This window comes from Borostomias antarcticus (assembly GCF_949987555.1).
Source record: "Borostomias antarcticus genome assembly, chromosome: 4".
NCBI classification, from domain to species: Eukaryota; Metazoa; Chordata; class Actinopteri; order Stomiiformes; family Stomiidae; genus Borostomias; species Borostomias antarcticus.
This window is the reverse complement of record NC_140237.1, coordinates 29,407,108-29,419,872: the sequence shown is the minus strand read 5'-3', so window position 1 is coordinate 29,419,872 and position 12,765 is coordinate 29,407,108. Positions and strand designations below refer to the sequence as shown.

Below are 12,765 nucleotides of genomic sequence, written 5' to 3'. Positions count from 1 at the left end.
TCCTTAAACCCCCCCCCCCCCTCATCTTAGGTCTCTAAAAAGAGGCCGGCAGCCCACGCCTGACAGCATGCCCGTCAAACTGTCGACCCCTGTAGCATTTGCAAGGAAAAGTTAACCTCATGAACAACACAACTGGCTCCGAAGAACAGAAGCTACCTGAGGCGAAGGCGATTCATCTGAGGCAGACATTAAACAAAGCTAGGCTAATCAACAGGTAGGCTACTGTGGAAAGTCATTGCGTCACCCCTTATAGAGAAATGGTAGCCTAATTAACTGGCTGTTTCAAACTATCACATATTTCATATGAGAGCTACTGTAGGACCACATGTAAAGAAATACTAGTGTTAGTGAATGCCGGTCACTGGTAAGGCCTCCATCCGGTTGGCTAAGCTATGCTACGCTACTGTACTTCTAAAGTCCTCAGCGGCCTCCCCTGGGCAGTGAGCTTACATGCCAGGTACTTTCACACACTTTCACTACACACGTTTATGGAAAAGGACTTATGATGTACAAATTAAGAGTTACAATTTACGGGGCCTTGTGAAAGTGGCCTCCTGCAGCTTTTGTGAAGAAGGGGTTCGGGCCGCTCATCAGAACCAGATGCTAGCTACAGCTAGCGCCAGGTACTTCCACTTTATTAGAAAGGTGAACCATTATAAAGGAAAAATAAATTCACAAATAAACAGCAAAAGAATCCTCCCACCTCTTTAAATGGAGCAGGTGGCCTGAACAGTGGAAATTAGCCTTTCTGGAGCTAGCCCAATAAAGCTAGACTAAAACATAATTGTTTTCATGCCTAAACAACTAATAAAACAAATCTAGTGCACCAAGTGCAAATAACCATACTGCCAAATTTTCAATCAATCACCATTATGTCCGAGTGCCCTAATTGGTGATGGTGTCATATCTGTCAAACAAGCACAACACTTCCAATACTTACACTTCAAAATTGAGACACGTCTAATTCTTGATATGTGACACTCATGCTTTCTCTCATGTCCAAGTCTCAAACACACACACACTCTGAGATACACCAAATAAATTCAGAGCGAAAATAATGACGTCCCCAGATCGTAGCCCTGAGTGGCTAATGAAAGCCCCTGAGGTGACGGTCCCTCTGTCCGAGGTGAGCGGGTCACTCCCATGTTTATTCAGCGACGCCCCTGTGGGCCTTATTGATCGGAGTGATTACTCCATGTAGATTACTTGTGATAGAGCTCGGTGTAACATGTGAACCCTGAGTGAGTGTGGGGGGGTGGGTCACACTCAAAAACGTAAACTCATTGGGTTTGACGGCCGATCCGGCGTGTCACGAGGCCGGTTTGCGAATACGCTGACATCGGTAGCTAACGGCCCGACACTAACTGCTGGCTAGGGAGGCTGATGATGGACATCTACGATCTGTCAGCGGAGTGAATGTGGTCTACGGTAACAGGAGGCCCGCTCAGAACAGAAACCCCCAAACTGAATTCTGTGTATCCGGGCCTACTCTTCCTGAATCAGTCGGGCGTCGTTTCAAAGAAAATCAAGCGATCAACTGACCGGTCGTTGGGGGGATTTGCAGAGGTAGCCTACAGGACAAACCGGTTCTGAGGAATTCTGCGGGCTTTAACGTTGAGAAGTCATCTGACAGTTTCACAGTCAGCGTTCCAAACGTTCACTAAAGACAGAACCCCGTGAGTGTGCGGACGGCCATGCTGAGCCGACAAGTGCTTTCTATAACTCACTATAGTGGTCCGTCACATGGCCGTGATGACTTACATAAGGCCGGACCTCTGGTTTCTGCCTTTGAATGTTTAGCAAGATCACAGACGCTCTTAAACACATCCCTGGGCCCTGGCGGAGGGTAGACATGTGACCTGAGACACAGCGGCGAGGAACGCTGTAAAAGTCGATATCCTGCCAGATGCACGCCAAATGTAGACATCAGGCACCTTTAAAATGTCATGCGTTTAACGCAGACCGCTGTAAAGGCTAAGGATGGTGGAGGGAAGACACGCAGACATGCATCGGCATGAGGAGCGATACGGTACCAAGTAACGCCTCAGCTCCACTGGCTCCGTCAGCCTCAACCATCTACCAGATGCTGAGGAAATGAATCCATTGTAATTGAGAATTGCAGAGGTTTCTTGATTTTTGACAGTAGAATGTCGACGCTGACGGTTGACGCTGACGTCCGCAGTAGCCAAGGTGATAGGGTGTAAGATTTTTTTTTGTTTAAAGCACCAGCAAATATCACCAGCCCATACGCATTTTCAGGAAATTCTTTACTATTGACATACGATGTGCTACGACCGCTACGCCTAGCCTAGCGTTAGCACGGAGACATCCTGGACCAAAACCCTGCCACGACAGCAAACCGTCCTGTCTCCCTCGCTAACACGCTGCCGTGTCCCGCCCCGGGGTTGAGGTGTGACTTGGTTAACCAAGCTAGCTGATCTGTAATCGACGCCGTCCAAACGTATCAAGTGGGAGCTCAAATAACCACAACAAGGTGAAGGGAGGCAGGCAGGAGCAGAGCTCAGCAGAAGACTAATCAACCCCCACTCACCGTCCACACATCCGATCAATGAAAGACCCAGGGCCTTGGGCCCGCACTATATTACACACCAAACTTCATATTCATTCATTGATTTACTTTTCAGAATAGTATATCATTGAACTCCAATGGGAGCAGAAACAGAGGCGAGGGGGCCCGGGTCAAGCCTCGCGCGGACAGATGTTTGCGCAATATTGATGGCGCACGCAAAAAGAAATGACTAAATATCCGGATCAATAGCTAGTTTCCCTAGCCGAGACAGCTCCGGCCAGATGGAAATACAGAAATACATCTTTACTGCTACAGGAGTGGTCCTAATCAAGAAAGGGCTAAATGCCTGCCTGGGGGTAAACACTGGTCAGCAGAGGTCAGAGGTCACTGGAGTGTGTGTGTGTGTGTGTGTGTGTGTGGGGGGGTGGTTCGATGGCGATGCGCTGCCTGACTAGCCTGGGGGGGGGCGGGTACTAATGGACACAGGGGGGCCACTGAGTGGCCCAGGATATGACAGGTCACACGCCCTGGGCGCAGCTCTCTGTGCTGGCCGAGCCCTCTATTCATTTGTAATGATAATGTGAAAGCATCACTTTCAACCAGGCTGGACTAATTCATAGCACACTGTAGCGTAGCATAATGGTGAGTACGATTTCTTGTTTTTAAATTCTACAAGCAGACCTGCGCTATTTTGAGTCAGTCCACCATCGGTCTTCTGCGGTCGATCTGCAGCCTGCTAAGAATGCGTGGCCCTGTCTGACCCTCTGGTTGGGTCTCTGGCAGACAGGGAGCGGGGATGTGGAGGGCGTGTGTAGATGGAGACAGAGCCAGGAGCGGTACCAGCCAGGGCAGCACATTAACGGCCCGGCCCTGAGCGTGTGTGTGTGTGTTCGAGCGCGTGCGTGTGTGTGTGTGTGCGCATTAACCTGCGATGGGAGATCCATCGTGGATCGAAAACGTCGTTTGGATTTTGTCAAATAAAGAAGTCTAGACGATTACAGCGATAGGTGTGCGGGTTCTGTCTTAAAACCATCAGCCAATCAGCCACGCCCCGGGACGGAGGCGAGCTCGCCTGCTTCTTAATTACAGCGCAGCTCGATTACCCACGACAACACCAAGCTCACGGCCTGCCCCGCCCCCCGTGGCCGGCGGGGGCCATAAAGAGAGAGGAGCCAGATCGTTCCGCGCTCCTTAATTAAATGAAAGCCGTTGAAGCACGTTAACCCCACCCCAACCCCCTCCCTCCCCGATCCCAAAGCCCCCCACCTCTTATGGGCCCCGAGAAAAACAAAGGAGTGACGCATCGAGCTGGCCGGCTCACCGATGAAGACCTCCCGGGCGCCATCCCCGCTCGGCCCTAAATCACGGACGGAGTAAACGGCCCGGTAGGGGGTGTGGGGGGGGGCAACCCGACCATCCACAACCCCCCCCCCCCCCCCACCCTCCTCCCCCGCGGCAGGGCCAGGCGATGGGGGGGACGCCGCGGCTGTGGGATCGACACCTTGGCGGCGATAAGTAATTTCTGCGGAGGGATTAGCAGCGTGGTGGTCTGATCAATACTGGGTGCTCAGGCCATTAGGAATGCAGAGAGGAAATGGGCCCCTCTGGTAATAAAGAAGCCAGTCTGGGTTCTCCTTCATTTGCCGGCTCCATTAGTGTAATGGTATCATTATCAGCTGCGGACGTATTTTTTCCAGACCCCCCCTCCCACCCCCCTCTCTTTTTTTTCTCCATGCCAGACCGGCGGGGGGTCTGATGAAGTTAGGCCAGCCAGCCCCCACTCCCCCCTCTCTCCCCTCTCCTCCCCAGACCCCGGATGTAGGCTAAATCTGGCCGAGTGGGCTGCTACCACCACTACCGGAGGTGGAGGAGGAGGAGGGACTCGCGCGTTGTTTCCCGCTTAGGCTGTGTATTTCTAGCGGTGTTTTACGTCTCCGCGCCCCCCGCCACTATTTCTCAATTATTGGCTCATCAATAGAGCGGGCGGCATGTAGCGCGGGTACGAGGGACGAGAGATGGCCGGCGGAGAGCAAAGCTGCTGAATGTGCTGAATCCGACACCCACCCACCCCCCCCCCTTCCACTGCCGGAACACCGCGGCGGACATGACAGGACGGCGGCATTAGGCGCCATAAATCGTTACCTTTACACTAATTCACGGGCTAACATTTGTGTGGGGGGGATTGATTAACCATGTCGGGATGTGTGGCCACATAATCAGCTTTTACCTCTCAAGTTGTTAATTTAACAGAATCGCCAAGGGAAACACAAACCATTTTAATGAGCGTTCAGGAATTAAATACCCTAAACAGCTTGCGCTAGCTGCCACGACCAGGGACGAGCCGATGAGGCAGATCTGAGCGATGCAGCGGGCTGAGACTGGACCTCGTGAACATCTGGTGACCCTATGGGATCATTACTTAGCCTGCCGCTTGCCGATACACATCCCTTCTTTTATCCACTATGCTTTATACATGTCATCACTGGACAAACCGCTAGCCTCGGAGACACAAAACAGGGAGGCAGGGTCAGGGGTCAGGCCTGTTCCCACACACGTCAGTCCAGGACACCAGTTGCAGTGGAAAGATTTTCTAAACGAATAACACACACAGAATTAACCGAGAGAGCACAGAACTATGCCTGTTATGCGTTGAATTTTTTTTCTCCAAACAGTACACAGCTCATATCATACTCATAACTACACACAGCGGACCTATTCCAAGTCAGAGCCCACAGCTCAGAGGGCATTGGTATTTGGTCAGCCGTAATGAATATACCTTAGCTAACGTCCCTATGACAAAATGACACGGGGACACACACGGATTACCGCACAGGCAAAAGGGGCACGTGCCCAGGGCCCGGTAGTCAATAAGGACCCTTGGCATTCAAAAAAAATAATGAAGAAGAACAACAGTAGTAATAATAATAATAATAGCAATAACAATAATTGTTTCAATGTTTTGTACATTAGCCAGTGCTGCAGGCCCGAGCCCTTGATATTGTATTCAATTGTTGTAGTATGAGTGAATAAATCGCCTCCAATGTACATTGGGGTGATGCATACTGCTCATCAAAGTTCTGCCAAAAAATCAGTAGGCTACGTCATCATCAATCACTTGGCATGCATTGTTAACTAGTAGATGTTCAACGTGAGCAACATGAGTGAATATAAACACAAAAGTGGAGCTCAAAAAACGAAAAAAGAAAGATCTGGAATGAGGAAAATCCAAACTGCCAAAATTAGACACACATTTTGTTCACCATCATCATTCAGTGAGGTTTTCCTCTCTGTTATCTTTCACTTTCCCCATGGAGTTGTGACTGCCGAGCGCCTATTCTCCTAACTAAAGCTAATTAAAAACTGGACTGACGATATTATCGATTGAAAATGACCGGGCAAAGAAGTTAGTCATCGGGCGCAATGTGGATGACTTTGTGCAGCGCTAGTCTGGCAGAGTGCCCTTCCTATAGTGGTGATTAGGCTTGATGAACTGGCCACCGTGCCAGATACCTACAGTAGCGATAGGAAACATTTACCTAAACATAGCTATTGATAGATGATCTCAACTCTTGGGTGCTGCTGTCATCTATGATCTGTGCTGTATGCAGGCTGTGGTGTTTTTTTGATTCCCTTGTCCATTTTAACCGATCAATCAACATTAAATAAGACTGATTAGATAAACCAAAATGGTCTAAATAGGGTTAAGTTAACTTATTCTAACAAGTTCTATATAACTCATGAGAAAAATTTAGCAATTAAGGCTTGAGAGCCCCGCAGTTAGCATGCGGCCAGGGTTAGCCCATAGGCAAACTGGATCTAATGGGCTAACTTGATCCTCCACTGTGTGTAGGCTACTATTTGTGCATGTAAGGGCCCATGGCAAATTTGTGTCCAGGGCCCGTGCTCATGATGATCCGTCCATGCGGGACACGTCACAACGCGTCTAAACTGATCGAGTCCAACTGCAAACATGCTCACTCGTGAGCCCAGTCATATCCTAGTTACTACTCATCACTATAGACCACTGTAACCCTGTAACAACCCACTGGAGTGAACGGAGGCTCCTCTAATTGGGGCTGTTCTGTGGTTTTCCACCCATTTTACGATTAGAAATTGGTCTCGTTCATCCTGGTATTTGTGGAGGTCTAGCCGCTAGGCCTGTGCGCAGGGCAGGCTGCAGCCCGAGGGCCAGCTGGAACCCGTTCTCTCTCGCTGCACAGCTCATCTGGTCGCCATGGCCGCCTTCATAAACAGGAGGAACCACGTCCTACATAGTTTCTGTGCTGTCAGACATGATCCAAACACATGTGCCATTGCAGATTGCGGCCAAGGCTGAGAGAGAGAGAGAGAGAGAGAGAGATGACTAGTCCCAGAGGTATGCCTGTTGGTGCCTTAAAATAGCACAAGACTATATCTTCCTTCCCTGTCCCCGTGTTACCAGTCCTATGCAAGAGTACAGTTTAGCTCAATAGAACACAACAGAACAGACAACACCACTAATCTGCCTTCTAGGCCTCCAGAAAGTCAGCCTGGCTAAAATAAGCACTTATCTTCACGTGAAGGGCTGGCTCTTAGCATGAGAAAAACAGGACACAATTGATGGGAAACATGTCAAATACAATGGACAAGGAACACAAAATGTTAGACTTAATTCATTCAACCATGGAGGCCTACTGTATGCAAGTCCACTTTATCAGCACACCTTGCTGTGAGCTCAGCCTCCGGGCAGACTGCCAATCAGTTGACAGACAGCACAGCTCACCATGCAGGAGCAGCCTATAAAGTCTGAAGCTACAGTAATGTACACAGTCTAAACATCTACTTCAAAAGAATTGACAGACCTGGAACTCTTGTATTGGCGTTGCCAATAGATTATGGGTAAAAGTGGACTGCAGAATTGAACCATCATATTGAGGTAGAGGCTATTTCGTAAATGTAAATATTGAACTTGTAACTATTTGGTAATTTTGTCACAAACGTATTCAAGAGGGTGGCACGGGTGATGGAAATACTACGCTCAGTAAGCGTTTATATTTCAGACACTCGTCAAAGCCATTTTTCTGATAATTAACTGTATTAATGTTTAATGTTGTTTATAATAACGATGCCACATAGCTGAATGAAAAGAGAAAAACACAATAAAGGAAATGAGCAACGTGATGTATGCGCTGGAGACCGCAGCTCCCTAGCCTTCAGAAAGCAACCAGCATCACCACAAAAGGAGCATAAACTCCCCAACGAACGATTCCACTTGGAATTTGCCCGACCTAACGGAGAAAAACGCTATCAATACCTTTCTTCTCTTCTCCTTCTCACTGTCACCCGATCTTTTCATGTTCCTAGAGTTGTGTTTACACTGCCTCGCTCTAATTTCAGGTTGTGTTGGTAGTTGTAGTTTATCCGTGTATAATGTAATTTATATAAGCTTTATGACAAAGGAATAACTTTTATGCATATTTTTGCTGGGTATGCAATATTTGTAGATGGATTGTTATGTACGATGAAATCGCCTGGTTGTCATTAAATTGCCGCACAAATTATCCACAAGCCATCGGAAAGAACTACATTTCCCAAAACTGACTACAGGAAACTCAACCCAGTAGTAATTTGACGCAAACGGGAATTCTCGTCCTGCGTGACGCTGGTTACGCGGTTCCAAATTGCTGATTTCTGCATCATATGTACACCCTGTTCTCGTGAGATGTATCTCCCCATGACTTTATAGATCAGTGTAAATACCCATAGCTTGATATTTGTGATGGAGCCGTCAAAGGACCAAACGCTTGAGACACTTTTATTATAAATACGCACTGACAAATATTGTAAGCAATGCGATGTTTATCCCGAGATGTTAGCCTAGTATTTGATAATATAATAAGGGATATTGCATAATTTTAATTCAGATGTCCATACCAAAAAGCATGCTGTTAGATGTTTGGCAGTGTCTGTGATCCAAACGGGACAATGAATTGAAGTAAAAATGTTTAGCATTAGAATACGTTTAATATAGGCTACAGTGTTTGAATGCGTAGGCTAATATAGCCTACAAGATAAGAGGAGTTTATTTTACAACTTTTTTCTGTTATTCTTTTGTAAATCTAAAGCAGATCCTTTTCCCAGTCATGTGTAAAAATAGCAATCATGCTTTGAACATGCTCCAGGAGTGATCACTGCCAACACTCTTTCAACTCGCATCTCAAACCCAGGTGCTCACGGAGCGTACGTGGCTTTAAACAGCAGACGGCGCGGGCTACGACCAAGACACCCTTTTCAACTCACCACCAAGTGTAAAAGCAGCAGACCTCGGTAAGCAGTTATATGGTTGCGTTTATGTATCACATGAGATAAAGAGTCCCCCTTCTCCCTTGAGTTCATCCAGATACCTCATAACATATTTTGAATAGTGTTGAAATGTGCTCTGTCCATTATTCCTATCAAAGCGCACATGTGAAAGACATGAGCTTCACAGGGATACTGGGGGGGCGGCGAGGATGGAAACACCTGCGATATATTACCATCACAGACTTTGATCAGCGTCTTCATTAGTTTCCTTTGTAATCTCTTTTCTTTTATGGTAGAGCTGACCCAAGTGAGCCGGGCACTAGTGATTTAACACATATGTTCCTTTCACCTGTCTTGTAAAAAGCTCAAAAGCTCTCCGGGCTTCCAAAGATGGCGGATGGAGTCTCTGGCATCCTTTAGCTATAAACAGGAGAGATCTTTTTGATTCCTATTTATAACCTACATTTCCTCCTTTCTGTGTTCCGCTAAGAAGAATATATACTAGAAAAATATATTTGGAAACACTTTGCCAGAACTAGATCCATATGCATATGGAGAACATGAACACATGGGGGGTAGGACTTTTCAAACGTTTTATAGGAGAGGTTGTAATAATGTTATTAATAATATTCCTTTAACTGGTTTATGTCTCAAGCCCTGTCTCGATTCCTTCCTCAACTCAATCCATCATTATGTTTCCCGTGTGTGTGAAACTACTTCTCGCGTACACCCCCCTGTCAACCATATTCCTAAAGAACATTTCAAAGGGGTGACGGATCTCCACATCACATTTTTTGGGGCTGTCAGACTGTCAAGACCGAGGCCCTGTAAGCGATCGTAATGCGCAGGCTCTTCATGGTGAAGCAGCCAATTACCTTCGCCGACAATACCTGTCATTTGTCTCGCACGGCAATTCAGGGTATATTACCATCCCCTTCTCGCATGTCCACCCCAGGAGGTTTGACGCAAGGCGAGGGCCGCTCCACACACTCTCAGATGTGGTGTACTGTACTCTACCGAGGTGGAGAGAAGAAGAAGAAGAAGAAGAAAAAAAGGAATAACTTTGAACTTCTGTAGCTCATCATATGTCCCTTTCTCTGGCCAAGCTGCCGTTGCTCACGGTGGGGGTATGTTTTCTGTTAATGCACGTTGCATCAGCTCCGGATGACCCCTTGACAAGGCTTCTTTTTGTGATATAATGAGCGTATAAAACACAAGGGAGAAATCAAAGGTGAGGAGAGTGCAGTCCAGACATGCAGTTGAGTACATTAAAAGAAGACAGAGACCATTGTGTGTAGTCTCTGTATTAAAACCAGAGCATGGGCCCTGCAGTCAGCCCCCACCCAACACACACACACACACACACACACACACTTGCTAAACTATCACTCGGTCTGAAAAATCACAAATATATAAAGAGAGGCTTCTTTGTGAATAATAGTATGTTTCCTCGGTGGGAGGTTATATTCGGTCACCTACACATTATTATAGCATTATCAAATTGTGCTGCGGTTCCTTCAGACTATGAGAAAAGATGGGGGGGGGTCCTGGAAAAACTGAAGCAATATAGTCCTGGCTGTCCTGTACCATACGTGAACTTCGCTCAAGGTACTGTTAAGCATTGAAAACAGCATATTTCCGTCGCCACAACCGCTGCCAGGAACGATCCTTGGACTATTGTGGTGCATCCATAAAGAAGAGAGGGTTTTGATTTTTATTTGTATTGAATGAGCATATGGAGCAAGTATGTGCCTCCTCTGCTCGCTAGCCTGCAATGATAAGCCTTAGGAAACTGTTATTTGTCAGTGCTATGAAGCAGATTGCTGCCCAGTGGTTTCAATTAACATCAAAGCGCTCTTCACAGGCAGTAATAGTTACATCAAAACCTGAAATGTATTATTTAGGTTCCGCGCTGGAGTCCTCCAAACGATTATGTCCCCTTTCAAAAGAGATTTTCTTTTCTTGCTGACTTTTAACATTCCGCCTATTCTGCTGCTATTTTCTTTCCCTGTGTTCTCCCTCTTTGAAGCGCTCCACCTCGACGCGGTTCAGACTCTCTGTACCTGCCCGAGACCGGGTGGCCTATTAGCAGGGCTACAGCTGGCGACGGAGAACACCGGGGACTATAATGTTACACTTCACATGTGGGAGATTTGGAAGCGGCCTACACGTCCCCGAAGCGGCTGGATTCTTGATCATTTTGATTTACCTCCAGCCCTTTGCTCCGCTAACGTCGTTGTAATACGCATGTTATGTAGGGGCCGCCCCTGTTAACAGGCCTTAGAGTAATGTATCCTCTCTCGCCCCGAGGTCCGAGTCATATGGCGTGAGGTTTCCCCGTGACACCAGAAGTGCTCACGCCTGTGATGGTGACCATGACCATGAAGACCATGGGGCTATACTAGACCAAGTGACTTGACTTTAATAGACCAGTGTTACTGTACAGTAGCTCCCACTGAATAGCCAACATGGGAATATTGACATGGAAAGCACATGTGCAAGTCAAAGCATTTATGCTAACTCGTCGCTTTATCTTTCTATAAATGAGAGCGAAGGTTAAACCCAGACTGGGAACCCCGCAGGGTTAAAGCTTCTCCCTTTGAGCGCGTCGGTGGCCCTTGGGCTGGGATGTCGGCGAAGCCCTGGCGGCCCTGTGGCCACGGCTTAAAGTGCACGCAGGGCCCAATAAAATGATTCACAAAGTACATACACCATTCAATACATGTTGATTAAGCCTCAATAAATGATCACACAGCACCGCAGGAAGAGGCCATGGTTAGCGAACAGAGGGAGCGAGCAGCCCCCGGTCTATTAGATGTGGTACACCTCCAGTCCCGGGATCACTTCCAGACATCATGAGGAGGAAGCGTTTTGCTATTGCTGTGATTTGAATACCATGATCACTGAACACTTTTATAGGGAAGCCATTAAAAGTGAGGTCTGACATACAAAAGAGCCCCTGTTTAAATCTCACGCACAATGTCAGGCCTAACGACGTTATAAAACACTATATACGGAAGCGTGTGTGTGTCCGCTCGCTCTGGCATCGCGGGGGGGAAAGCTTTTGTGGAGACGGAGATGACTCCATTTTGGAATGAGTGTACTTTATCACCCCTTGTCACACTGGAAACTAATCCCACATTTGTTCAGTCTGATACAATCGTACAGATTGAGCTTCACTTTTTATCTTTTTTTAAGTGTGTGGGCGAGTTATGCTAATTAGAAATGATGAGATACAGGAAATATGCACATTTCAGAGGGGCTATATGAGGTCTAGGCACAATGGCCCAGTATGACCTTTGACCCCACCTGCTCTTGCTGGTGTTTATAAAGTGCCAACTGTTCTCATTAGCACTCCAATTACCCCAGAGTTAGTGCAGTCAGGCACATCAAAGGACCCCGGTGAACAATAGCTGAAATGGTATTAATATGCCATGTAAGAGTTCAACAAATATAGGGAGTCATCCCTTTGAAGAACGACTGTTTTGCATTAGAGAATTTCATTGGGGCTTTGCTGGTCTTTAATGTGCATGTTTTTCCCCTTAGTCTGTGTTAGCAGGTTTCGGCCTCTTCGTCGGTCTATTTTCGGCCATGCTGAGTACATGTCTGCTTCCAGACCAGTCTCAGCATACATCTATGATGAGTAAGTCTACCATCTACTCTCAAAACCTAGCACATACCCAAACTGTATCTGACATTGAACATTTAGCAAAACCATAAAACCAACCATAAACTTTGATCTTCACCAGATAGTGGACACTGGCTCTAAGACTGTGGGAAGTATGAAAGACACATGTTGTCTACTAATTATTCATGAACTTTATATAAATGTTTCTTTTTTTTCACATGAAGTTGACATGTGGAGTGTGCTCATAGTGACAGGTACAGTATATTGAAAGGTACATTTTCCACACAGTGCCTCCTCAGAGCTTCCCATATTCACAGTGAACCCT

The 12,765-nt window shown here is 47.0% G+C and overlaps 1 protein-coding gene across 1 annotated transcript in view; it reads right to left on the bottom strand.

Moving 5' to 3' along the window:
• The window catches only part of fto (FTO alpha-ketoglutarate dependent dioxygenase), a 126,770-nt gene extending 118,878 nt beyond the window's left edge, over positions 1-7,892 (bottom strand). The window contains exon 1 of the mRNA XM_084436535.1: positions 7,824-7,892. Coding sequence (XP_084292661.1) covers positions 7,824-7,865 — 42 coding nt within the window. The 5' untranslated portion in view covers positions 7,866-7,892. The remainder of the gene's footprint in view (positions 1-7,823) is intronic.
• Positions 7,893-12,765: the final 4,873 nt, after the last annotated feature.